Source organism: Malaya genurostris, chromosome 3 (genome assembly GCF_030247185.1).
Source record: "Malaya genurostris strain Urasoe2022 chromosome 3, Malgen_1.1, whole genome shotgun sequence".
Classification (NCBI taxonomy): domain Eukaryota; kingdom Metazoa; phylum Arthropoda; class Insecta; order Diptera; family Culicidae; genus Malaya; species Malaya genurostris.
In genome coordinates, this window is record NC_080572.1 from 7,825,991 (window position 1) to 7,852,309 (window position 26,319).

The window sequence follows — 26,319 nt, forward strand, 5'->3', positions numbered from 1 at the left end:
TTAAGATATGTAAAAAAATGTGTAATATTTAATATAAATAATATATTATATTATGACGGTATAAATAAAAGTTAATATTGTTGTAGTAACAACATAATAGCGAAATAGACTAGAAACACGGTTTTTATTCACTGAAGTAATGATTGTTGATTTTTTAGAAAGTAACGCATCAAATTAATTGATTCCTATGATTGGTAACTGATTTGCGAAAAAACTGTATATCAATTCAAAGTCTAATGAGATCCTATGTTCCTAATATTTATTTTTAATTTTTAGTTTTCGGTAAAGGATCACACCCATATCCTATTCAGCCAAGTATTATTTTTAATGAAGCAGAAAAATGATATTACCTTCCATCTATCTGTATGATAGAACCTTTATCAGCCCTTGCTTTATATTAAATGAATTATTCATTGAACCATTTTTATTTTGGTTTTTAATATACTGTCGTTTAATAAGTGCTGGTGTCAACGAAACTTTCTAATTGTGACCACTATATTACTTACGAACAAAAAGTCGAACTGAATGCACTGATTTTTATTTTTTGAACCATTGCAACTTACAGTTTCAACAGATTTTATGAATGAAGATTAAACATTTTCAATTTAAATACTTTGTTCATACAATTTTTGTACATGACTTGAAGATATGGATTATAAACCACACAAAGAATGAAAGAATTTTAAAAAGTTTGTTTGGTCGGTCGCATCGAAATGCCATGCTTTTTGATGTATTTCAAATTCATTCAGGCGGAGTAATATCAGTAAAACCAGCGAATAACATTAACATATACGCTGAGATTATCAATAATTATAATGATAAGAAAAACATGTTCAATCATAAAGCATGTCATGCAGCTGATTAATTTACCTTGTTCAGCTTGAATATCATACACAGAAGTAACTAACGATTTCAGACGTAGATCATGTCATGTCTTATCTTGATCATATGTGGTTTTCCTCCACCAAGATCAGAGATGATTGAATCATCCAATAATTGAACTTACATGAATCAAGAATCATTTTAGCTCAAAATTTTAGTGTGACGGCAGATCAGTATCGATTTTGATGGATGTGATTTATAAATCACTGGTCAACTGATCTTGAAAAAATCAGATCAGAAGTTTATTGGGAAAGATCACAAGCGATCTTCTTCGGCAGTGATATCGATTTGATGAGGTTTTGATCTTTATTTTCCCAGCCCTGTATGCTACACTAAGGAAATATTATTCCTTAGCTAAAGAAATAATATATATATGTGTACCCCTAGCAGGTTTAAAACAAATGATTTAAATGTTTCATCAATTCCTTTTGTTAAATTATATAATTAATATTAATAAAATAATTTCGATGACTTTGTAGTTTTAGTGATAATTTTTAATCTAATGACAGCATATAATAAATCGATTTTGCCTTCATATTTGTATGGTTTGTCATACATATTGAGAATGTATTGAGATGAATTTTATTTATTTTGAATTCGTGACATGTGACATAGGGGGGATGTGGTGTCTTTGCTGCTGTGACAATTTGTGACAAAGGAGGGGTTAGGAGTAAAAAATTACCAAAAAAGCGTGACGACTTTTATGGACAGCCCCTTTCACGATGGAGAATCAAGTTGATTTTAAGACCAAAATTCAAACGCATGCAATTCACTGGTTTCTAGTTTTGGTTAAACACATTTTATTAATTGCAATAACGGCTATCAGTACTGTAAATAGCACTACTTTATATCAATCGTTTCTTCTTGTAACACCAGAGCAGTAAAGATGTAGATAATTTATCATCACATTAATATTCTGACAACTAGTGTTATGATAAACATTAATTTACTATCATTCAAAAGTTACTCTTCACGAGTTTTACAAACGTATAATAAGCGAATTTCGTTCGCATGAAAATGTTTAAGAAACGCGTTTGAATTTCAACTAAAGTTGAATTTCAAAGAATCCAAGGAGGATTGTTTAAAAGTGTATTCTTGTGTACATTAATTCTCACAATGGACCACAATGAACTTTGGCCTGATTCGGCAAGCTGTCACAGAAGTGCTACAGTTCTATCGAGATAATGGTGTGGATTTCTTCGAAAAGAAAATCAATACATCCAACTGTCATCAGTTCCATCCGATTGAACAATATTGGGAAATCGTCAAAGAGAAAAGTGAAAAGGTGACTCAGAATGCGATTTTTTGGATGCAGCAACAAAATGGTCGCATTTGCCCTCGCTGAAAAAACCTAATGGTTAAAATTAGCAGACACAGTGTACTAATGGATGATTGGTATTCGAAGATTAGTTTGAGATTTCATCAAATAATCGGAATATTCTTGCGTCCAGATACTAAATGGCTCAAGCATTCTCATACGAGACGAAAAGTTTGTTAACATTTCAAATGGAGCTAAAAGTAAATTATAGCTTCTCTTTCGATTCTTTCTGCGTGATGCGTTTCTGCGAAATTAAATGGCTGATACTTCCGGTTCGGAGATATAATGGGCCGTATGAATAAAACGTAGCATGCTTGAATTTCGGTAGTAAATGCTACATGTGGATCACGTTCCTGTCAAAAGCAGAGACTTTACTACACAACAACGTTCGAACATGTGGTATTTACTACAATTTTTCGGTAGGTAGCTCCAGAGGTTGCTACTCGTGTGTTTGCTGATGAAGTGATGTAGAAAAATTAAAACCAAACCAAACGTGTTTTACTCTGTGGACTATGTTTTTGAGAAGATACTACAAACAACAGACTTTACTACATTTTATTCATACGGCCCAATCTCTATCGTTTGCTTCCATTCCGCTCCAATCAGAAGGTAGAAGGAGATAGACCGAATCAAGGTGGTGGTGGGTGACGGTAGAAATTATGAATGAATCACATGCCGCGCGCGATTATCCGCTCGAGGCATGAGTTCTGAAAACGGTTCCTGTCCTGCAAATCCGCGTTTATTGCTGTGGTGAAAAAATAGCTGTTATTATTAACGCTCGCTTATCAACTTTAAAGCATGTATAAATAACAACTGCGCGTTCACGCCGAAAGGAATAACGCCACACATTGCCGATAAAGCAACATACGTATTTGTTTTTGTTTTCTTCCTTTTGCGTACACTACTTCCCCAGTGCTTTCGTGCATTGTTTCCATTTTCTGATTGTCGCTCGTCGCTGGCCTGCGGTTTTACTGGTGTTTACTTATTTTAGTTCATTATCGCCTCCTATTTTTCCTGAGGCTGGTGTTGCTTGGGATTGGTATAAATACTCATTGCTATGGTATAATGAAGCGTATGCTAAGCGGTTGGAAACAAGTCTAACGTAGAATGTATCTCGAAATAGTTGAATATCTGACCCAAAGTCCATTTCACCCCAGTGCATTCACTTCGACCGCGCTAGTGTAGGAGGAAGAGGCGCCACCGAGTCATAAAACTGTAACTGATAGCAATATTTGTTCAAAAAATTTACTTCACCACACTTCAAGGAGGATTGATTTACGACGTATCTTCAAATGGTAATGATGGAACTCATAGCAAGACCGACCGACCGACCGACCGTGGGTATTGAATATCTGCTAGAGTGTTTACGTATTATTGAAAAACTTGTCAAGACTAATCGTCAAAACACAATTATATAAATAAATGTATCATAATTTTCACTAACTTTTTTCTTTCTTTATTATTTTGTATGCAGAAATTTGCGGCAGCGTGGACGTCCGGAATTCGCCCACCAATCTGGATAGGCTGAAGGATTGCGTCGTGGTCGAAGGTTTCGTGCACATCCTGCTGATCGACAAATACACCGAGGCGAGCTTCGAGAACTACTCCTTTCCACTGCTAACAGAAATCACCGAATATTTGCTCCTGTTTCGGGTCAACGGGCTGAAGACACTGCGCAAGCTGTTTCCGAATCTGGCCGTGATCCGGGGTAGTTCGCTGGTCAGCGACTACGCCATCGTCATCTACGAGCTGATGCACATCGAGGTACGTCCATAACCCACCACATTTCCTTTCGATGAATGAATGCGGAATGATTTTTATGACCTATTGAATAATGCAACAGGGAGTAGAGTGTGTGTGAATTCTTGTTCGCCATTTAGTTTTCGGTATTGTTGGTAGGAAGCATTTTTCGTCGTTTTAAGCGAAAATAGATGCCGATTTAGCTGTGATTCACACTCCAGTGAGTTTAACGGAAATTAGAAAATCAAACAACTGTTGAATAATTGAGTACAATAAACACTGCTAGGTTGTAAGTGTGGAACTAACTTTGTCTCAAAAGGAACACAGGAACACTTCGTCGCAGGTGTTCTTTTAGGTTTGCCTGAATATTGATGTTACGGGCAATAAATTTTAGCTAGGGGTAACTGATCTATTTATCACCAGTGATTTTTTTACAAAATTAGTTAAATTTGATGATTTCGGCATCGGAATAGCCAAGTATTTTTGTATGGCCATAAACTATACAGATATCAATCTTTGATCCGTTTCAAAGATTGAAATCGTCTTTCTGTTTGAGAAAGGCAAACAAATACTTATCGTTAAAATTTTAAAAATACCTATCGTTAAAAATTTAAAGTTTACTAAAAAGGTCTTTTATTATTTGGGTGAAAATTTATCGCAAAATAGAACTATGTTTCCTACCAACCAACGCAACACGGACTTTTGAAGAAATATTTTTTTCAACAAAACCTTTCTCTTGTCGTACCTCAAAACTCTCAGTGTCTTGTTAACGAAAACTAAATTAAACGAATGGTAATAATCATGCACGAATCCAATGAAACCTGATTTGCGAGAAGTTTCTGTCTGGTTCGATAGCTAGGTTCACTTGGCTTTCAAGAACTGCATTTGGAATGATTTTTTAAACGAATATAACAATATATTGTATTAGTGATTTCCACGAAATAAGTCCATTTCGAATAAAAATATTGAACAAAATCCGTGACGAGTCAAACATTGAAAAAGTCGATTTAAATATTTAAGGTCGAACGCCATTTGGGATTTTGATGAAATTTTTCCCAAGATAGTTTATGTCTTTCTCTATAGAAAGGTATTAGAGTTGCTGGAAAAACCGACTTTCGAACGGAGCCTCGGGGACCCATAGTATTATATACCATTCGACTCAGTTCGACGAGATCGGAAAATGTCTTTGTGTGTACTTTTCGAAGATATTTTTACGCGCTCAATTTTCTCCGAGATGGCTGAACCGATTTTCGTTTGTAAGCTACTGTCAGGCCATTGATCAAGTTCAAAGATCAAATGGCTTTGACTTTTGGTTCCGGAGATATGATTATATAAGTGACGTAACCGACAAAACGCGTTGTAATTCTACGCGCTCAATTTTCTCGAAGATTACTAAACCGATTCTAACAAGTTTAGGCCCGTTTGAAAGATATTGTTATTTTGAATTTTTACAGTTCGTGCAATTCATAACATGCGGATTGGATCGATATACGAGGTCTGTTCAAAAAGTACCCGGAATTCTCATTTTTCTAAAAAAAATATTTATTTATTCGTCTACATCTATATGGCCCCCTTCAAAGTAATCCCCCTAGATATAATACACTTATGCCAGCGTTTTTTCCAGTCTTCGAAACACCCCTGATAGTCACTTTTTGTAATGCTCTGTAGCACTCTCAGCGATTCTGCCTTTATCTCTTCAATCGATGAAAAACGCTGTCCTTTCATGGGTCTCTTCAACTTTGGGAACAGGAAAAAATCACACGGAGCGATATCTGGTGAATAAGGAGGTTGGGGCATGATTAAAGTCTTGTTTTTAGCCAAAAAATCACGAATAAGCCACAAGTTTTGGAACGAATTTTGCTGCCACTCGTTTCATGCCCAAACATTTGAAAAAATATGATGGCATGAGCCAACTGATATACCAACTTCATCAGCAACTTCTCTAATAGTGATTCGGCGATCATCCATAATCATTTTTTCCACTTTTCCCACATTTTCATCGATTATTGACGTGCTGGGTCGACCAGAGCGTTCGTCGTCTTCAACGTCTTCGCGGCCATCTTGGAAACGCTTATACCACTCGTAAACACTTGTTTTTTTTCATAGCAGACTCACCGTAGGCTCTCTGTAACATTTCGCACACTTGGTTACACTTTGTTTCATTTTTCACGCAAAATTTAATACAAATTCTTTGACTCTTCAATTCTTCCATTGTTTAAACTAACAAAAATCGCCAAGCTCAAAAAAACACGACTACACCAGCCGCTATAAGACAGAATGTAAACAATGAATACAGCTGAAAATTTCACCATACATTAGGGACATATGTACCAATACAATAAAAAAAAAAATTACCACCGGACTCTCCAGACGCGCGCAATTAAAAAATTCCGTGAACTTTTTGAACAGACCTCGTAGACACGGCTAGGCAATGCAGATCCGGCAAATGTCACTCGAAACGAATCTGAGGGACGATAAGACTTATTTCCATCAACAATAGATGCTGAGTACAATTGCGTGCACTCGAGTATCTTAACTCCCTCAAGCATGAAGTTTTTGAAACGACCAACTCCATTTTTAGGTAAATCATCGGCTGTCAGACTTGCTTCAGTGACCACACTATCAATTTCCACCCCCTTCGATGAAATGTAAACTCTTTAATGTGATCATCCATTACATTAACTGTTTTTCTTTGTTAATTGATATCAAAATGAAAACTTATGTATAGTAAAATTACGGTTATAAGAGAAATAAAAAAACAAATTAAATTAAATCTACCTTGTTGCTGTTGTCTCTGTTCCTCTTTGGTGAAGAACGTTTTGAAGCTCACCCAACGATTCCCAGTTGCTCTGCCGTCATTGTGGTCATCCCTGAACTTGGTGTGCTGCCTGTACCTGACCCCAGGTACAGTGCTATTGCTCTTGGTGGCGATCAAATGTGATGCTTGCAGTGTAGCATGTCGTGATATATGTCGTCTCTTTCGATCCTACGCAGCGTACAAATTCTGGTACCTGGTAGATCAGCACTGGGTTGCTTTAGCACCCCTGTGCCTTTTGCACCCCTTCGTCTTCGTACCTTTATGCGATGGCACCTCTGTAAATCGTAACTTCTATGCGCTTGCACATCTGCGTCTCTACACCTTTGTGCGTATGAACGGGATGGCCTTCGTTGCTAGCTTTCCAGTCGGGAAATGCCCCGAATATTGCCTTTGCGATTAGCTCCAGCAGTTTTAACTATCTGCAGCCGTTAACTCACGAGTCAGTATAATCGAAGCACAACCTCTTCGCTTGAAAGGTTTTTACTGAATGAAATGCAACCATCTAATTCTAAAACCGATCTTGGAAATCAGTGAAGCTTTGGTCATTTGTCGTTCGACCGCTCATATATTTTTGTTTTTTTTTTGTGGAATAAAAATTATCATCGAAATCACGTTTACCAGACTTCTGAAACCGGAACCGATACCGAAACACTTCGATTTGTTGCTGGCTTTTAATTGTCTGTAAAGAACTAATTATGTCGAACACGGCATTCCAGTTCCAGTCGGCCGAACCGGGTCGAGATCCCAGCAAATACCGGAGGCGAGTGATTCACTTTATTGGACTCCTATAAATATGGTCAGATTTACGATCACCTGCATCTGGGATCGGACCGATATCAAAACGAATAACGCGCTAGTCGGGCAAAACTGTGTGCTTTGATCGCCGAAGTTTCGTATCAAACTGAATTGATTTATAGTTAACATGGTCGAAAATTAGATGCGGAGTTAAATTCTCTGTTTGATGGCAATAAAAACAGTTTGCCAATGCGACTAAGAAGATTAGTTTCAGGTGCAAATTAATCACGGTTTTATTGTTATTGATTTATTAGTGTTCGAGATTTGTTCGTAACAAAATTGAGCAATTTAAGCTACAGCATTTTCCGGCTTAGTGGCCCTAGTGGTCGGTTCCGGTTGTGTTCCGACAGCAAACTTTTTGGGAAGCTTGTCACTTTCAGTGATGAAAGCTTTGTAGCAGTTTGAATAAGATGTGAGTGATGAGTCAAACGTTGTCGTCGGTGGAAACATAATTTTCGAAAGGATTACAGTAAGCACCGCCGCAGAACTTTTTAATGTATTGTTTATTGCAATATAAGTAACTTCGAGTAAAATGAACACGTGGTAGGCGCCCTAAACAACAAATCATGAAAAAAAAAGCAAAAATAAACAAACTCGCATGGATGCGTGGTGCGACCCGAGAAAATTTTCAGAGCAATTGAAGTCCGATCTAGAGCGACCTCAGGTTGCTAAAACAAACATATCAAACGTTGTTTGGACGATTCTGGGTCAGCTTTCGGGCTGCTCTGATCAATAAACGAAAACGGTATAAATTGTTTAGATTTAAGTTGGGTGTTCAATCACAAGTGGTGACTTTTCAGCCCTATGGTATACATGATTTGGTTACTACAATTAGGACTATATTTGTAAATTTGTAAGTCTGTGTAACTCATTTGTACTAAACCAGGGAGGACGCTTCAAAATAATTTTCAAAACTTTTTTCTGAATCCTTTGAAGCGTTTTCTTCCTGGCGGAACATTAACTTGACCAAATTGGTACTGCATAAAGCATGGCTGGTCTGGAAATTTGTTTATAAAATGTTGTGATAGTTTGTTCTTAAGATAGAGCTTAGAATTTCTATTTATAAGAGGATTACATATTTAATATATTTATTACACTTCGCCTGCATTACTTCAATGTGATTCTTTAAAGTGAGTTTTTTGTTATGCGTTAAACCTAAGTATTTTGCTTGATGTGTTACTCTATCGAGTTGATGAGTAGTTTAATGTTCATGACGAAATCCAAATTGCTCTGACAAAAAAATAATATTCCAAATTGCCATTACCGTGGTATTGTTGTTGATTTCGTTGCTAGTTGCTGTAGATGCGCCTTGTTGTACATTGTTTGCAGTTGCTGGTTAGTTGGATGGTAAGCTGTTAACTGCAGCTGGTGTACTTTGTTCTATAGGGGTTACGTTGGATGGTTCCCTGTTTTTGGTGACTGTCACAGGTGTACTGGGGTTGCTTGGGGTTGATGTGAAGGAAGTACCGTTGTCCTTTGGTATAGTTGTCTCCTTGTATGGTTTATCACATGGCTTACCGTAGTGAACAGCTTTTTGGCAATATTGACATGTGGCCATCTGATTGTCATAGGTAACAAGTGATTTGCACGGTATTCTTGTATCCTGACCGAATGTCACATAAGAAGGTATAGGCCTCCTCAAGTGCATGCGTAACAAACGTACGCCATTTAGAATACCGGGGAAAAAATTCTTCCGCTTTTCTTTTTCGATAGAGAGAATCTCCCCGTATTGGGACATGGTATGGCGAATATAAGGATCAATGACGCTTGAGGGAAGATCATGCACACGCACTTCTATAGCACTATCTTCCATATATACTGGAATGTTGTACTTGATATTTTCATGCTCCACATAGTGCACATTATTATTGTCTTTAGCGAATTGAATTGCATCCAACTCTTTATAGAACTGGATATAAACAACATTATTGGTCTTATTGCATTGAAGTAAATGCACACGTTTAATGTCAAGATGCATTTGCTCCTTAAGCAAACCTTCAAGTTCTCGTATCGAAGGTCGAATTTTGCACTGTCTGAAGTCAACAATAATTGTATTCTTTCGTACCGGCGGTAGCATTTGTTCGTTTGGTTCACTCATTTTCGAGGTCTATTGTTCACTACACAATACTGTACTTGGTTTCTTCTGTCCCCAACGTAAGCGGTTTTGTTTTATCGACTGACTTGGATGAGATGTAAACCCGAACTGATCGACGAACATTGGCATCGATAATATGGGAATTTAATTTAGTTTGGGCTTTGGGAACTGAAAGATTCCTAGCTTCAATTATGTAATGATTCAAATTATCTATTTCTGTGTCAATGTTCGCATAGTATTCAAAACAATTAGCTGTATGATAATTGAAAATAGAACTAATTGGAGCTCTTTTAGAAATTCTTAGTGCTACTGGTAGATGATCAGAGTCAAAGTCAGCATAAGTAATCAGTTCACTACAAATGTGATTTTGATCTGTTAGAACCAGATCAATTGTAGAGGGGTTTCTCATGGAAGAGGAACAAGTCGGATTACTGGGATAAAGAACTGAAAATAACCAGCATAGAGTTGATTATGAAGTATTTTTCAGATTACTTTGCCCACAATTCAGTTGAACATGCTTTGCATTTGGGCCGATTCATTTATTTGTTCACCAGCGCATTGGAATGAAAAAAAAAATGCTCTAGCGATAAAAAAGATTCCATGAGTGGTTTCTATTTCGATTCCGAAGCTTTTGATAACTTTAGTATTGAAAGAAGGTAAAATTTAATGTTTGATTTGCCATTGGACAAGAATTGCAACTCCACTACCCATTCCAGTGCACCTGTCATATCGATGAACCACATAATGTATGATCGAGCCCCGACTTGGAAGGATTCTTAGTGTCAGTAGGATCCATAGTACTAGCCATGCAATGATTCTGTACACTAAGAATCGGCTGCGAAGTCTGTTGAAACAGAAAGGCCAAATTCCACAAAAGGAATGTAATGCTAGGACTTTGCTCTGCTACATAATGTGGGTTGCTTTCCAATTTACCATCTGGTTTAAGAAATGTTTCTGTTACAATAGCAATATGAATTATGTGAACTTTGAGAAAATTATAAAATCATCTTCACTCGATTTTACGAACATTCCAATTTTAAACATACAAATAATTATTTAACAACAACATGAATTTTAAATTCATGATAATATTATTGGCAAACTGTCACCCAGCTTGAAATACTCCGAAAAGTAATGAAGTCGAATTTATTCGTATGATCATTTTAAAAAGCTGATCTTGTAGTTTGATCATTTTGTGTGTTGTGTGTTGTGTGACTGTCACTAGATGATGAAGATGACAGGACAGACTTATCTGTTCATAAATTGTTTTCATTAGAAGTCGAAATGGTAGGCGAATCTGTGTTTTGTTTATTTACATTTAACAAGATTAGGTGCATTAGAAGACGAAGCGGATGGCGTGCCTGTTTTTTTGTTTGATAAAATCGGTTAAGGCATCGCTGAGAATATGAAGTGCATTAATTTGTTGGCCATCAACTTACAAAACATGAATTACACGGTTAGTTCAAATGGCTCTCCTATATATAAAAATACTCGTGAAATTGATTTTTTTTGCGCATCACCCTGTAATTCCGGAATCAAGAACTATCGAAACTACATTCAATAGTGTTCTATGGTATTGTAAAACCTTTCATTTAGTTTGTTGAAATCGGTTCTTTCATCTCTGAGAAAATTGAGTGCATACTTTTTGCAATTTTTTTGCCATATCATCCTGTAATTCCAGAACTGGAAATCTGATTCGGTTATAAAATCAATTCATCGTGAATTTATTTGTTTAGTGGAGGGGAGCTCTTAGTCTTACTCAACGTACTTAGATGGGGAAGTGGCTCGCTTCCGTCTATTAATTCGGTGTCGTAGTTGTTAGAAACATCACAATGTTCCAGTCTTTTTTCGTCTCTGTTATTTTTCCGGGCGTTGGAATAATTGCTAGTTGAAGCGGACCCACATTGACGAGAGTCTTTCATTGGTGTAGAGTAAGTACTGTTGTCCTTGGATAAAGATGTGTTCTTGTCCAGTTTGTCACAAAACTTACCGTGGGAAACAGCGTTTTGACAATATTGACAAGTTGTCTGCTGATTGTCGTAGGTGACAAGCGATTCAGACGGAATAGTTTTATCCTGACCGAAAGTCACATACGAAGGAATAGTTGTTTTCATACACACACGTAGTAAATGTAGGCCATTATCGGGAAAAAAGTTCCACACTTCCTTTTGGATGTAGAGAATCTCTCCGTACTGGGATATAGTTTATTGTATAAGATGATTGCTACACTCTTCATGAGATTTTCAATGAAAAACGAGCCAATCGCCATGTTTCTCCAAGCTATATCCATTTCAATGTTTTGAGTATTATACAAAAAAAAAATCTGCTTGCAATGAGTCGTTTCTAACTGGATCGATGTGTGCGGTTCATTCACCTGCTAACAGAGGGTGATAAAACGTGCCAGAAAATGATTATAATATTAAGCGTTTAACAATCCTTGAAAAACAAACGGCCTGAGGAAATAAACCAGAATAACTATTTTTTTTCTTTTCGTGTTCACAGCAACAAATCGTATTCACTAATCTCATGACAGTTTCTTTTTGTTTCTTCTCTCCCTCTCTTTCCCACACGCAGGAGGTCGGTCTGATCTCGCTAACTCACATAGCGCGCGGGGGCGTGCGTATCGAGAAAAATCCAAAACTTTGTTTTGCCAACACAATCGATTGGAACGCGATAGCACCGGACTCGGAGAATTACGTGAAGGTAAGTTATTGCTTTATGAGAACCGTTTATCGTTTCTTTTTACTATCCGTAAGATGTGTTTTGTGGATTCGCTAGAATGACATTCCAATTACGATGTTCCAGTTCAGTTCTTTTCTGAGTGCAAGGTTCCTTCAATATCCGAAAACAAATAGGTTGATGCAGTGCCATATAATCGTAAGTTTATGGTAGCGCCACCCAAATGTAAGTGCACTTGTTAGGTTTCCATTTGACTTGGCTGACCGAACGGGTGCGCAATGTCAATTTGTAAGTTGACTACCGACTATATCGGAACATTGCAGAGCTAGTAGAAACGCCCTATTTTGCTCCCAAATCCGTATACCGGTTTCCTATTTGATGGAACCGACATTGAAATATTCCGTTCAATAAATTCAAATCCAGCCCTATTTCCGACCCGATATGTGACATCATGTCTCATTTTTAACGGCTCTGACTATTGACTTTTCGGGATTTCACTATACACCGGCCGCCGGCCGCGGAGGTCGTCCAACCTGACCTAAAATAGCGCGACCGGGAATAGAAAGTCGTCGTATTTTCGCTGTCATTTTGCGCGGGCGTTTCTGCCGGCAATCCGAATCAAAACAAACCTGTTGGCCGTTGTGTGCGCGCGTGTGTGTATGTTCGGAGCACATTCACCATTCGCCCCCGTTCGGTTGCTACTACCAGGCCGGACGTTGACGGCTACACTTGTCCGGATTCCGTCCGATTCGTCCCCTCTAGTGCGGGATACAATCGTGCTATAGAACTAAGTGACCGGCCGGGTGTCCGTTTAGTGCTAAAGTGTTTATGAATGAATGAGTAAATTTATGATGGCTGGACGACGACGGATCTGGTAGTGGCGGCAATTGTCATTTGTACTAACGCAGGCTGGAATACAGCCGTACGGACGGACTGCAACCGGTTGGAATCTGAAATGTACTTGCTTATCAACAGAAGATGAAAAAATCCTGAATTGTAGACAATTTTTGCATAGTTTGTGAAGAGCAGGAAGCTTGAAATCACTGAATTCTTCTGAATAGTTCTCCAGTTGTTATACTGGAACCAAACAAGGGAGGGAGAAACCGAACACGGCATCGAAAAGTAGAAGAATGAAGGTTTATCTTCGTCTTGTAGCTTCCAATCATGGAGCACTGAAGTGTCGCTGACCGCGACACTTTTATTTATAACTCGGTTTTGAGGGATCAGTCGTACGTTACAACTATTCGTGTATTTGAAAAAAAAATTAAAATTCTAGTTCCAGAAGTAGGATTAAGTTGAGGTACAAATCTCCAAATAACTAGAGGAACGTGTCATTTGAGCCAATCAATTCTGATTCCTGATTTCTTATTGTTAGTTCTGATATTAGTTTTCGAAATCAGAATCCAATCCAAAATTCAGTTTTTGAACCCGTAAGAAGGAATAGTCTTATGTATTTGCATACGTAACACACTCACACCATCCCGGATACCAGGGAAGAAATTTCGTCACACTAAGCTTTCGACGGAAAGAATTCCTCTGTGCTGTGTCAGGTCTCTTCGAATGTAACTATCAGTGACCATCAGTGGAAGGTCGTGTGCACACACTTCTACGGCACCGACTTTTGCGTAACAGTTCGGCTGAAAAGTTCGTATCGTTTCTATGAGAGGGCGCCACTAGAATTAAATCCATACCATTTTCAGTTAGTAGCAACCTTCAAAAGATACGTGTATAAATTTGACAGCTGTCTGATTATTAGTTTGTGAGATATTGCATTTTGAGTGTAGCTACTTTTGTCATTGTGAAAAAAAATGGAAAAAAAGGAATTTCGTGTGTGAAGTGGGAATTTCGGAGTGAAGTGATGGAGCCATGTTTCGTCCATTGTTATATATCGACGAAAAAAATCGGTTTTATTTCGATATAACAGCTCCAAACACTGCTCAGAATCATCAATTCGTTGTTGTTTTTGATCGATTGTGAGCTCACGCGGCTCCCATTTTGCACAAAGCTTTCTCATATCCAAATATTCGTGAATAATATATCCAACACGTTCCTTTGATATCTTTAGGGTGTCAGCTATCTCGATCAACTTCACTTTACGGTCATTGAAAATCATTTTGTGGATTTTTTTCACGTTTTCATCGGTAACAGCCTCTTTTGGACTGCGGACTTTTCCACTGCGTTCATCGTCTTCGGTGCTCATATGATCAGTACGAAATTTTGCAAACCACTTACGAATTGTTGCTTCGCCCGGTGCAGAGTCTGGATAACACTCATCAAGCCATTTTTTGGTATCGGCGGCACTTTTTTTCATCAAAAAGTAGTGTTTCATCAACACACGAAATTCCTTTTTTTCAATTTTTTTCACAATAACAAAAGTAGCTAGACTCAAAATGCAATATCTCACAAACTAATAATCAGACAGCTGTCAAATTTATACACGTATCTTTTGAAGGTTGGTACTAACTGAAAATGGTATGGATTTAATTCTAGTGGCGCCCTCTCATAGAAACGATACGAACTTTTCAGCCGATCTGTTACATAGGGATTTTGTATTAACGACAGTGGCGTCTTGTGACAAAATATACGGATTTTGCACTGATTATGTGGTATGATATCAGATGTAACAGTTCGTTGTAAGTGAAAACTAAAGATTGAGGAATGGATTTTCGCTTTTGCTTTTCTAAAATGACGATATACATTTGGATAGGATTTTTTATTAAACTTATTTCGACGCTCTGCACGTCGATAAAATCTGACAATAACTTCATCAATAAAACCGCTTCGACGTTGCAACTAAGACAGCAATTTGTTTTCAACTGCCATAAGCATAAGCTACTGAAGCCTCTTCTGAAGGTGTTCATAATAGTTCTTGAAGAACCAAACGTGACAGAGAGAACAATAAATCTCAGTACTTTGCTGAGTAATTTCTTCTCTTTAATTTGACCGGTTGTGCAGTGCACGAGGTGCACATGAGGACGAGACGCCATTGATTAACGATATCATATTCAACACTTTGAATGTAATTGTTAAACTGGACCAAAACGGAACTACAAGTGTTGTCAAATTGTATCTCTAATTCATCTTTTACGCGAGGTGCATTTGTTCTTTTAGCAATATGTCAGTTCCATTGCAGCTGGCTTAATTTAACAGCGCCTGATAAGATTGAATTTGGCCACGAAGGCAAATATGTCGGCTTCTGTTTATCATGGATTTGCATAGAAAACGCATGCAAACTGGTTCTCAAAGGCTTAATTTCATTTGATGAATAGTTTCGAAACATATTTTTAACACTTTCTTTTCTTTTCTTATATCATTTATTTTACCCTGGCTTTAACCATTTTAGTCGTTCACCAAGGATTAACACTTTCGATTTGGGTACCTTTCAGAATTTTTTTTAGTAATTAACGAATATATTTTGGTTGAAAGCTACTATTGGACAATTGATTAAGTTCAAAGATCAAATGGCTGTGACTTCTGGTTCCAGAGATATAATGGTATAAGTGACGTAACCAACTGAATGCGCTTTTTATCTCTATTATCGTGATGGCTGAACCCATTTCAACAATGTTAGGTTCGTTTGAAAACTTCTATTCTATTCTATTAAACAGAATTGAAATTCAAACGGATGTCACTTACAGTTCCGGTGATATAATGGTATAAGTAACGTAAACGTCAAAACTCATTGCCACTCAATTTTCTTATATGAGCATTAACCCATTTTAGACTCTTCCGAGACCTAAATAGGGCTGTGGATTGATTTCGCAGATCATATGGCAGACACGTTGACTTCCGGAGATATGATCGTTGGTGCCAAAAATGAGTTCCGAAATTATCTCAATGAAAAGGCAAACATATTTGAATGAGACGGTGTCGATAACAGAGAAAGGCTATATCACACCAGTAAGTGAATTAAACCCGGGTTGGCGGTTCAATGCATAGGGCGCTGATTTCGAACGCCAGTTGTCGTATGTTGGAGTCCCAAACTGGAAGATTTCTTAATGTTAATATGATCGTAGCACTAGCCATGGAATATGTTCTGTACGTGAAGAATCGACTGTAAAGTCTGTTTAAACAAGAAGACCAAAAAGGAATGTAATGCCAGGACTTTGTTTTGCTAGGTGGATTAAAATAGGTTTGCTCTTGAAGAAAATCAAATATTGTGGTATTTAAAATCAATAGAACCAACTTAGCTGTGTCAATATGAATTGACATTTATGTGGCGTTTAGATCATCACTGGCTGCCAGCATGCTCGTACCAGTATACTGACGCGCCAGCAGCTCGCAATGTTTACACTATTACTGGCAATTTCTTGTTGGCAAAATTTAAAAAAATGATGAAAAACAATGAAATATGAACAATGAAATATATTTGAAATATTTAAATTGTCTCCAGTTCAAGTTCTATCAAATGTTATATAACAATATGAATTCTCTTCGGAGACAGAATTCACATGCTTACCCGGCTATAGTCCTTGTTCAGAGATTTTTCGAGAAAGTCTTCAATACAGTCTTAAAAATCCAGTGTATTTCAAATGTCCTCTTAGTATACCTCTTAGTGTAAGGATTAGATAATCGTCGCTTATGTGTTAGCACACAGTTCGAAAAAATCTTTTAAATGGAGCGTCTTATTTCACACAAATTTATATTTAAGAACATGTAAAATTTTGTGATAAAGCTTGCTTCATTTAGAATTGGAACAAACTTTTGCTCATATTGTGGCGCTCCTGCTGGACGGATTTGGAAGTTCTTGGCGCCCCCGTGTCGGGAATTTTGTCAGCTTCACGTATGATTTTTGACATTCCGCAAATCGACTGTACTTTGTAAACAATCAACATGGAAGCAGAAAGAAGGGAAAAAATTGTGCACAGTTAGGGCAACGGCTCCCTATTTCATCTGAGCTCCTATATCCATCTCATCCCTTCACCTCATAACTTTGAACATGAATAAAATTTTACAACCTACCGGAAGCAAACTGTGAAATGTTTTAAAGTGATTTGAAAAGCTATTGTCACACTTTCCTATTGAAAGAAATGGTTTTAAATTCTTCGGTGATCGTTTTTTTCATATAAAATAAACTCACTTTTCAATTTAGGACACATTTTCATCTCAAGATTTACAGTTCGTAATGTTTCTGAACATCTACTAATCGATTCGTCTCAAAACATGATCACTATTTCGCACAATTACACTACCATTGAATGCTGGATGACTTCATAATTAGTTATGTTCACTTGCCACTTGTTTAGTTAACTATTAAAAACTTCAAAATTTACCCGACAAGCAATAAAAGTCTTCAAAAATATGAGATGAAAGTTTTTCACTTAGTTCACTTGATTGCGCTTTGTTTTCATCTCATTTGGTTTCGCAAAGTTGCCAAGTTATCTCATAATGTTACAAAACAAAAATTGTTTTTCTTCTTCAAAATCTCATCAAAAAGTATGTTTTTTGGTATCCGTGACATTAGTTTAATTATATTATTGATATTAATATTTCAATAAAACTGTTTCTGCTTCGAATATTACCAGAAAGAACGTGTTAAATACTAATGAAATAACCATTGTGGCAAATCTAGTAGCACTGGTTTCATTCCTCTATACGCCAACATAACGCTGTGAAGTGTGTGTGTGTTCCATCGGCTGTGCACGGAGATGCCAGGTAATTTCATAGAAAATATGTTTTTTTTTTTTTTTTTTTTTTTTTTAAATAACTATTTATTGGAATATGAGTTAAAATTAAATTATTAAGATTTAAATTGGGTGTTCAGCCACAAGTGGTGACTTTTCAGCCCTGTTATATATATATATATATATATATATATATATATATATATATATATATATATATATATATATATATATATATATATATATATATATATATATATATATATATATATATATATATATATATATATATATATATATATATATATATATATATATATATATATATATATATATGATTTGGTTATTATCATGAAGACATCATTTGCTTCCGCAATTCTGAGATTTTTGTGTAGGGAAAATTCTAAACCTACTTGTATTGTGTAATGGGGAAAAGGAACTTATATACTAACTTACTAACTAATACAGAGAGCGAATCGATTCAATTGAAGATTGCATCGATTTTTGTCGGAATTTGCTTATAATATTATGTGACATTACATCTAATGGTTCTATATTTGTGAGTCTGTGTAACTCATTTGTACTAAACCAGGGAGGACGCTTCAGAATCATTTTCAGAATTTTATTCTGAATCCTTTGAAGCGTTTTCTTCCTGGTGGAACAACAGCTTGACCAAATTGGTACCGCATAAAGCATGGCTGGTCTGAAAATTTGTTTATAAATTAACAATTTGTTTTTTAGACAGAGCTTAGAATTTCTGTTTATAAGAGGATATAAACATTTAATATATTTATTACACTTTGCCTGGATTCCTTCAATGTGATCCTTGAAAGTGAGTTTTTTGTCATACGTTAAACCTAAGTATTTAGCTTGATCAGACCATGTCAATTCCAAGCCATTCAATTTGAGAATGTGATTATTGTTTGGTTTAAGAAAAGAAGCTCTTGGCTTGTGAGGAAAGATAATTAATTGCGTTTTTGCTGCATTTGGTTTAATTTTCCATTTTGACAGATAATCACTGAAAATATTTAAACTTCTTTGTAGGCGACTGCAGATCACTCTTAGATTTCTACCTGTGGCTAACAGACTTGTGTCGTCACAGAATAGCGATTTCTGACAACCAACGGGTAGATTTGGAAGATCAGAAGTGAAAATATTATACAAGATTGGAGCTACACTCGAACCCTGCGGAACACCGGCTCGTACGGGTAGCAATTCAGATTTACAATTCTGATAGCTAACCTGAAGAGTACGATCAGTTAAATAATTTTGAATTATTTTGATCAAATAAATAGGAAACTGGAAATCAGACATTTTTGCTATTAAACCTTTGTGCCAAACACTGTCGAATGCTTTTTCTATGTCTAGAAGAGCAACTCCAGTGGATAACCCAGAAGATTTATTTGATTTTATCACGTTCGTTACTCTGACAAGTTGATGAGTAGTTGAATGTTCATGACGAAATCCAAACTGCTCTGGTAAAAAAATTGAATTCTCATTTATATGAGTCATCATTCTTAACAAGATAATTTTTTCAAAAAGTTTACTGATAGAAGAAAGTAAGCTAATTGGGCGATAACTTGATGTTTCTGCTGGGTTTTTATCAGGTTTTAGGATAGGAATTACTTTAGCGTTTTTCCATCTTTTTGGGAAGTAAGCTAATGAAAAACACTTGTTGAAAATTTTAACCAGGAGTCTCAAGGCAACATCGGGAAGATTTTTAATAAGAATATTAAAAATTCCATCATTACCAGGAGCCTTCATGTTTTTAAGTTTTCTAATAATTGATTTAATTTCATCAAAATTCGTCTCAATAATGTCATCGTGTGATAACACTTGGGTTGAAATATGATCATATTTCAGTGAGACTTCATTTTCAATAGGACTCACAACGTTCAAATTAAAATTGTGGACACTCTCGAACTGCTGAGCAAGTTTTTGAGCTTTTTCGCCATTTGTAAGAAGTATTTGATTTCCTTCCTTGAGAGCAGGAATAGGTTTCTGAGGTTTCTTAAGAACCTTAGAAAGTTTCCAGAAAGGTTTAGAATATGGTTTAATTTGTTCAACTTCTTTAGCGAAATTTTCATTTCGCAAAAGAGTAAATCTATGTTTAATTTCTTTTTGTAAATCCTTAACTATGTTTTTCATAGCAGGATCACGAGAACGTTGATATTGTCGTCGACGAACATTCTTCAACCGAATGAGCAGTTGAAGATTGTCATCGATGATAGGAGAATTTAATTTAGTTTGAGCTTTGGGAACTGAAAGATTTCTAGCTTCGATAATATAATGATTCAAATTATCAATTGCTGTGTCGATATCCGCAGAATTTTCTAAAATAGTTTCATGATCCACATGATTTTCAATGTGAGATCTGTAATCCAACCAATTTGCTCTATGATAGTTGAAAATAGAACTAATTGGATTAATTATAGCTTCGTTGGAAAGTCTGAATGTTACAGGAAGATGATCTGAGTCAAAATCAGCATGAGTAATCGGTTCACTACAAATGTGACTTTGATCTGTTAGAACCAGATCAATTGTAGACGGGTTTTTCACGGAAGAGAAACAAGTAGGATTACTGGGATGAAGAACTGTGAAGTAACCAACTGAGAGTTGATTATGAAGTATTTTACCATTACTGTTATTTTGCCTACAATTCCACTGGACATGCTTAGCATTTAAGTCCCCTATTACGAAAAATTTCGATCGATATCTTGTAAGTTTTTGCAAATCGCCTTTAAAGAAATTTAATTGTTCGCCGGTGCATTGGAATGGCAAATATGCTCCAGCGATGAAATAAATTCCATGAATGGTTTCAACTTCGATTCCCAAGCTTTCAATAACTTTAGTATTGAAAGAAGGTAAAATTCGATGTTTAATTTGCCGTTGGACAAAAATGGCAACTCCACCACCAATTCCAGTAAACCTGTCAAATCGATGAACCACATAATGTGGATTACTTTTCAATTTTACATTTGGTTTAAGAAAAGTTTCTGTCACAATGGCAATATGAATTTTGTGAACTTTGAGAAAATTATAAAATTCATCTTCACTCGATTTCAAAGATCGAGCATTCCAATTTAAAATATTCAAATAATTATTTAACATCACTGTTAAATTTTAAATTCATTATAATATTATTTGCAAATTTCCATCCGATTTGAAATGCTTCAAAAAGTGATGAAGTCGAATTCATTTGGATGATCATTTGAAAAAGTTGATCTTGTAGGTAGATCATTTTATTTTCAGTTATATCGCCTAAATCGACTTCATTTAAAGAAGCGAATGGCATTGAAGGAATATTTGTAGGTAGACTGCCATTAGAAGAAGATGATTTGGTCGGTCTACCTATTAATAAATTGTTTTCGTTAGAAGAAGAACTGCAAGGCGGTCCTGTGTTTTGATTATTTACATTAGAAGAAATAGGAGATAGATTTCTACCTAATATACCAGCATAACTGACATTAGAAGAAGATGATGACGAGGTCGATCTACCTGTCAATAAATTGTTTTCGTTAGAAGACGAATTGGCAGGTGCCTTAGAAGAATTTTCAGGTATGTTCTGTAAATTTAAGGTCGTTGATTTGACTTGTTGTCTAAGCGAACGAGCGTTTAAAATTTTTTCCCTGACAGGACATTTCAAATAATTGGATTTATGATTTCCATTGCAATTTGAACATGAAAATTTATCAGTGGTTTCATTCATTGGACAAGCGTCTTTCGAATGCGATTTACCACAATTCAAACACCGTATATCCATATGACAATTTTTGGTTCCATGACCGAAGCCTTGGCAACGACGACATTGCGTTAAGTTTGCAATACGATTATGCCGTTTATAATGTTCCCAATGAATTTTAATGTGGGAAATGAAACGTACTTTTTCTAAAGTTTTCAAATTGTTTACATCACTTCGATTGAAGTGTATTAGGTAAAGTTCATGGGAAATTCCAGAGCGTGGTTTAGAAGTACCATTCGCTCTTTTTTTCATAAGTATTACTTGGGAAGGGGCAAAACCAAGCAATTCTTTTAGTTCATTTTTAATTTCATCAATACTTTGATCATTTGATAATCCTTTCAAGACAGCCTTGAAAGGTCTGTCTGATTTTATATCATATGAATAAAATTTATGAAGTTTTTCGGACAAATATCGAATAAGACTTTCGTAATCTTCCAATCCATCCACCAAGACTCGACATTCTCCTCTTCGTCCGATTTGAAATGAGACTTTTACTTCCGGGAGAAAAGTAGAAAGCTCAGTACGGAATGCTTTGAAGTCGGAAATCATCACCGTCACTGGTGGCATAGATTGATGTTTCTTCCCAGAACGACAAGCGTCCATTTTGGGAATTTTTGAAGAATTTTCTTCTATGTCGCTACAATCGGATTCAGGAAGAATCTCGTAAATATTGTTAGACGGCATAGGATCAACGGAAGGGAAATCCGTCCGTTGTCTTTTATTTTTACATTCAGATTCTATAAGATCATGAATGTTATTAGAAAAATGTTGAATAACGGATTGTGATTTATTCCGTATTGAATTATTTTTAGCCTTAGGCTTGTTGCCTTTCCGGTTGGACGCAGGCATTTTTGAAATTAATGAAATTTTAAATTAAATTAACTAGGCTAAATTAGTCTTCGATTAGACTCCTAGCTAGCCTTAAAAAAGGCTGATTAATTTCTTAGTCACTCTTTGTATCACTTAGTCACTCTAATATCACTCTTTGTATCACTTAGTCACTTAGTTAGTGATTCAGGTAGCCTTGAAAAAGACTGAAGCCTTGAATCAATGAAACTCTAGGTAGCCAGAAAAAAAATTCCAGGAGCCAAGAGCTATACGCGTGCGGTGCGAACGACTGTTCAACACCGACTGATAGAAAATATGTATTACTTTGCATAGAAAGTCTATATCTGTTCTATCTGTTTTCACTAATAAAATGATGTTAAATGATAGTTCTTTAGATCTCCGTAAGTTATTGCCCCATTAATTAGATAATTCAACGAGTAAATTTTTTACCAATAATAATAATGTGGAAAAATCCTGGTGGGTACGGTTGTATCGTTTGAGTTGTATATCTGGCAGCGGTAAGGCAGTCGGTCACCAGAATGTCTGCAAGCCATATTTTTCCAGCTGGCAGCGTTTAGTCAGCCATCTGGCAGCCATGCTAATGCGGGTGGGAGTGTAATAGTGGAATATTTTGTTTTGATTGCTGTCGCCATTGCTAATTTATAGGATGAATAAAAGATCAACGATAGGATGGATAAAAATCCATTGAGATGAAATTAGGAGCAGAGTAGTGAAAACATCATTAGTGTTTTTAGCTGTTTTGTATATATTAGTTGAATTTTCAAGAAATGTGAATCAATTTTCAACGTGGAGCAAGGCGAATGAAGCAGTAATATGAAATAGTTACAGTGATTTTAATGGCTAAATCGGGGTTTGAAGGCGACGTTCTTACAAATGAGATGAAATAGGGAGCCCTTACCCTATTTGGAAAATCCATTGTGGTCTGCATCTAGGCTAGCTAAATAGCTGAATTTGCCCAGAAATACCGTATGGCGCGTTATCGAACGGTATAAGGAAACATTGACGACGATTCGGAAGTCTCAAGCCAATCGTCGGAGTGGAACTGTCAACCGAAAACTGCGTGGTAAGATTTTGAAGACGATTAAGAGGAATCCTAATCTGTCGGAACATGATTTGGCCAGAAAATTCGGTGCTGCCCATAGTACCGTGAGCAGAACTAGACTCCAGGAAGGAATCATTGTATCGTATTGAACTAGCAAACAGCCAAATCGGACTATAAAACAGTCAAAATTCGTGGTCGGAAACTATATGACCAGGTGCTGACCAAGTTCGACGGGTGTCTTCTGATGGACGATGAAACCTATGTCAAGGCTGACTTCGGACAAATCCCAGGTGAAAAATTTTACTTGGCAACGGCTCGGGGGGATGTTCCAGCCAAATTTAAATTTGTTTTGCCGACAAATTTGCAAGAAAATTTATGATTCAGCAGGGCATTTGCAGCTGTAGCAAAAAAACCGAAAGTTTTCGTTACAAATAAGACAATGACATCGGAACTATACCAAAAAGAGTGTCTAAAAAACGAACTTTGCCTTTCTTTCGATCCCACGACCATCCCGTAATGTTTTGGCTAGATTTGGCAAGCGGGCATTACAGCAAAGTCGTTCAAGAATGGTATGCAGAGAAAGGGGTCCAGTTTGTTCCGAAAAACCTTAACCCACGAAACTGCTCCCAGTTTCGCCCTAAATACTTCGCAATCATGAAGAGGAGACTCAAGGCAAAGGGAAAGGTTGTCAAAGACATCAATCAGATGACGATCTGGTGGAATAAGATAGCTAAAACGATGGACGAAGAAGGTGTGCACCGGCTAATGAGCCGTGTTACAGGAAAAATTCGAGAATTCCTTCGAAACCGTGACGAATAATTTTATCCGTATTTTTTCTTAAAAGTATGATGAAAACGCTACATTTGTATAAAAAAGATCTTGAATTCAATAATAAATAACTGAAATACAGGCAATTGTCTTTGTTCCAATTCTATCTGAAGCAAACTTTATGAAAATTACATGGCTTGAATTCGAATGAAATAAAAAACAAAAGATCGATAGCAACAGCGCGACTTGAACCGAGAAACACTAGGTCAAAAGCACATCAATAACTCGAATGAATCACAGAAGCACATATCTGTTCGTTGAATAATTGATACATATAAATCCATACAGCGGCACTTGGTAGCCAAATGCAAATTACGCTCAGAACGTGTAAAATTCTGTGCGAGTAGAATATTGCGTCATTTGAAAAATTAATTAGTTTTGAATTGTATCGTTTGTAGAATTATATCACCAGTAAAATTCATATGTTTTCTTGTGTCCATATTTATGAATCTGATGCTTTGCATCTATTTTCATGCACATATTTGGAGCATGAAATTTAATATAAAGTTTCTTCTCTGGTCTTCATTTTTCAATAAACTTTAAAAGCAAAACTAAGCGTGAATTAAAATATGCTATGATATTCATTGAAGAATTAAGACATTTCAATTTACTTTTACATCGATGATAGTTTCCAATCAATTGTTTTATTCAACTGATGTCTATTTCATAGTATCATTGATTTACACGTCGTGTAAATTTCATTACTTTGTTTCTGTACAAGTTTTGACATTTTTATATTGAGTTTTCTATGTTTTGCACGATTGGGATATGGTGTCTATATTTCTATGAGAACTTCATTGCAAAAATGTACTCATCGATCCATAACTTCGGTACCAGAAATAGAATCCGATAAAATTTACTGACGAGTGATGGTGGTTGATGACATGTTGAATGTTTATTATCGGTGAAATATTTGTACCTAGAATACTAACCGATTGAGAAAAATTTTATTTCGTGATTGTACTCCATCCAATTGTTAATGCTCTAGTCAAGATCCGGCAATGTGTTACCTCCGGGATAGCCAAGCGTCATCTCGATCAGCAGAGCTAAAAATTGTGAAATTTGAATTATGTCTTTGAAACTTTATGATGATTTTCGTTAAAGTCATATAAAAACAAACAGTAATTGAATTTGGATTCGCGGTGGGTCGATAACCGTGCGCATTTACACAGAGAAATTTTGTTGTGGCTATTCTACATAGTGCTAGTAGGTGGTGCGAATATCGGATGCGAAAAATCAACCCAGTTGAAAAATGGGGGTGCGTTGGCGTAGTGGACGGTGTAAACAAACCGAAATCTATATCACTGTTCATTTTCCCGTCGACTTAGCGTAGGCGCGTTATTGGCATGGAATGAAAAGCTGCTGCAGGCTGTGGTTGTTGACCTGGAAACTTTTTGTTTGTGTGTGTGGATGTTTTGCTTACAGCATTTATTCCACAATATCGGGTAATAATTCAATTAAATCATTGAAAGAGTAAATGTCATCGTTTTTAAATTTTTAAATATTTTACTTTTCCAACTTCAAAGCTAATTGACGCTTTCATGTTTCATAGAACGGAATAAGTTGAATTGGGTTCTTTAAAGACTCCACCTTAATTAAATGGCCTCATATTTTCTCTATCTCAGTTGTAAATCTGTATTTTTAATGACGCCGTTCACATATCTTTACAAAACTTAAATCGCTTCTACATTTACTGAACATTACTTTGATTATCTCTTTGATACGCTCTCGCTCTTTCCGACGCATTTATCGTTGATTTGTTTCTTCTTAGTTTTGCAGGTTAACAGAGATGATCAACGACCAAATTATTCTCTACCACTACTATTTTTTTGGTATTATTCTTCATCAGTCCATAAGTTGTTTGCATAATAATGGTGTATAGTCAAATACTCGCGGATTATCCTTCA

General features: G+C 36.3%; 1 protein-coding gene across 7 annotated transcripts in view; it reads left to right on the top strand.

The window, feature by feature from the left end:
• Positions 1-26,319, top strand: part of LOC131439296 (insulin-like receptor) — a 224,667-nt gene that overhangs the window by 144,454 nt on the left and 53,894 nt on the right. For all 7 annotated transcript variants that reach the window (XM_058610147.1, XM_058610148.1, XM_058610150.1 and 4 more), the window contains 2 exons: positions 3,675-3,964; positions 12,223-12,351. In XM_058610147.1, the coding sequence (XP_058466130.1) occupies positions 3,675-3,964; positions 12,223-12,351 (419 nt within the window). The remainder of the gene's footprint in view (positions 1-3,674; positions 3,965-12,222; positions 12,352-26,319) is intronic.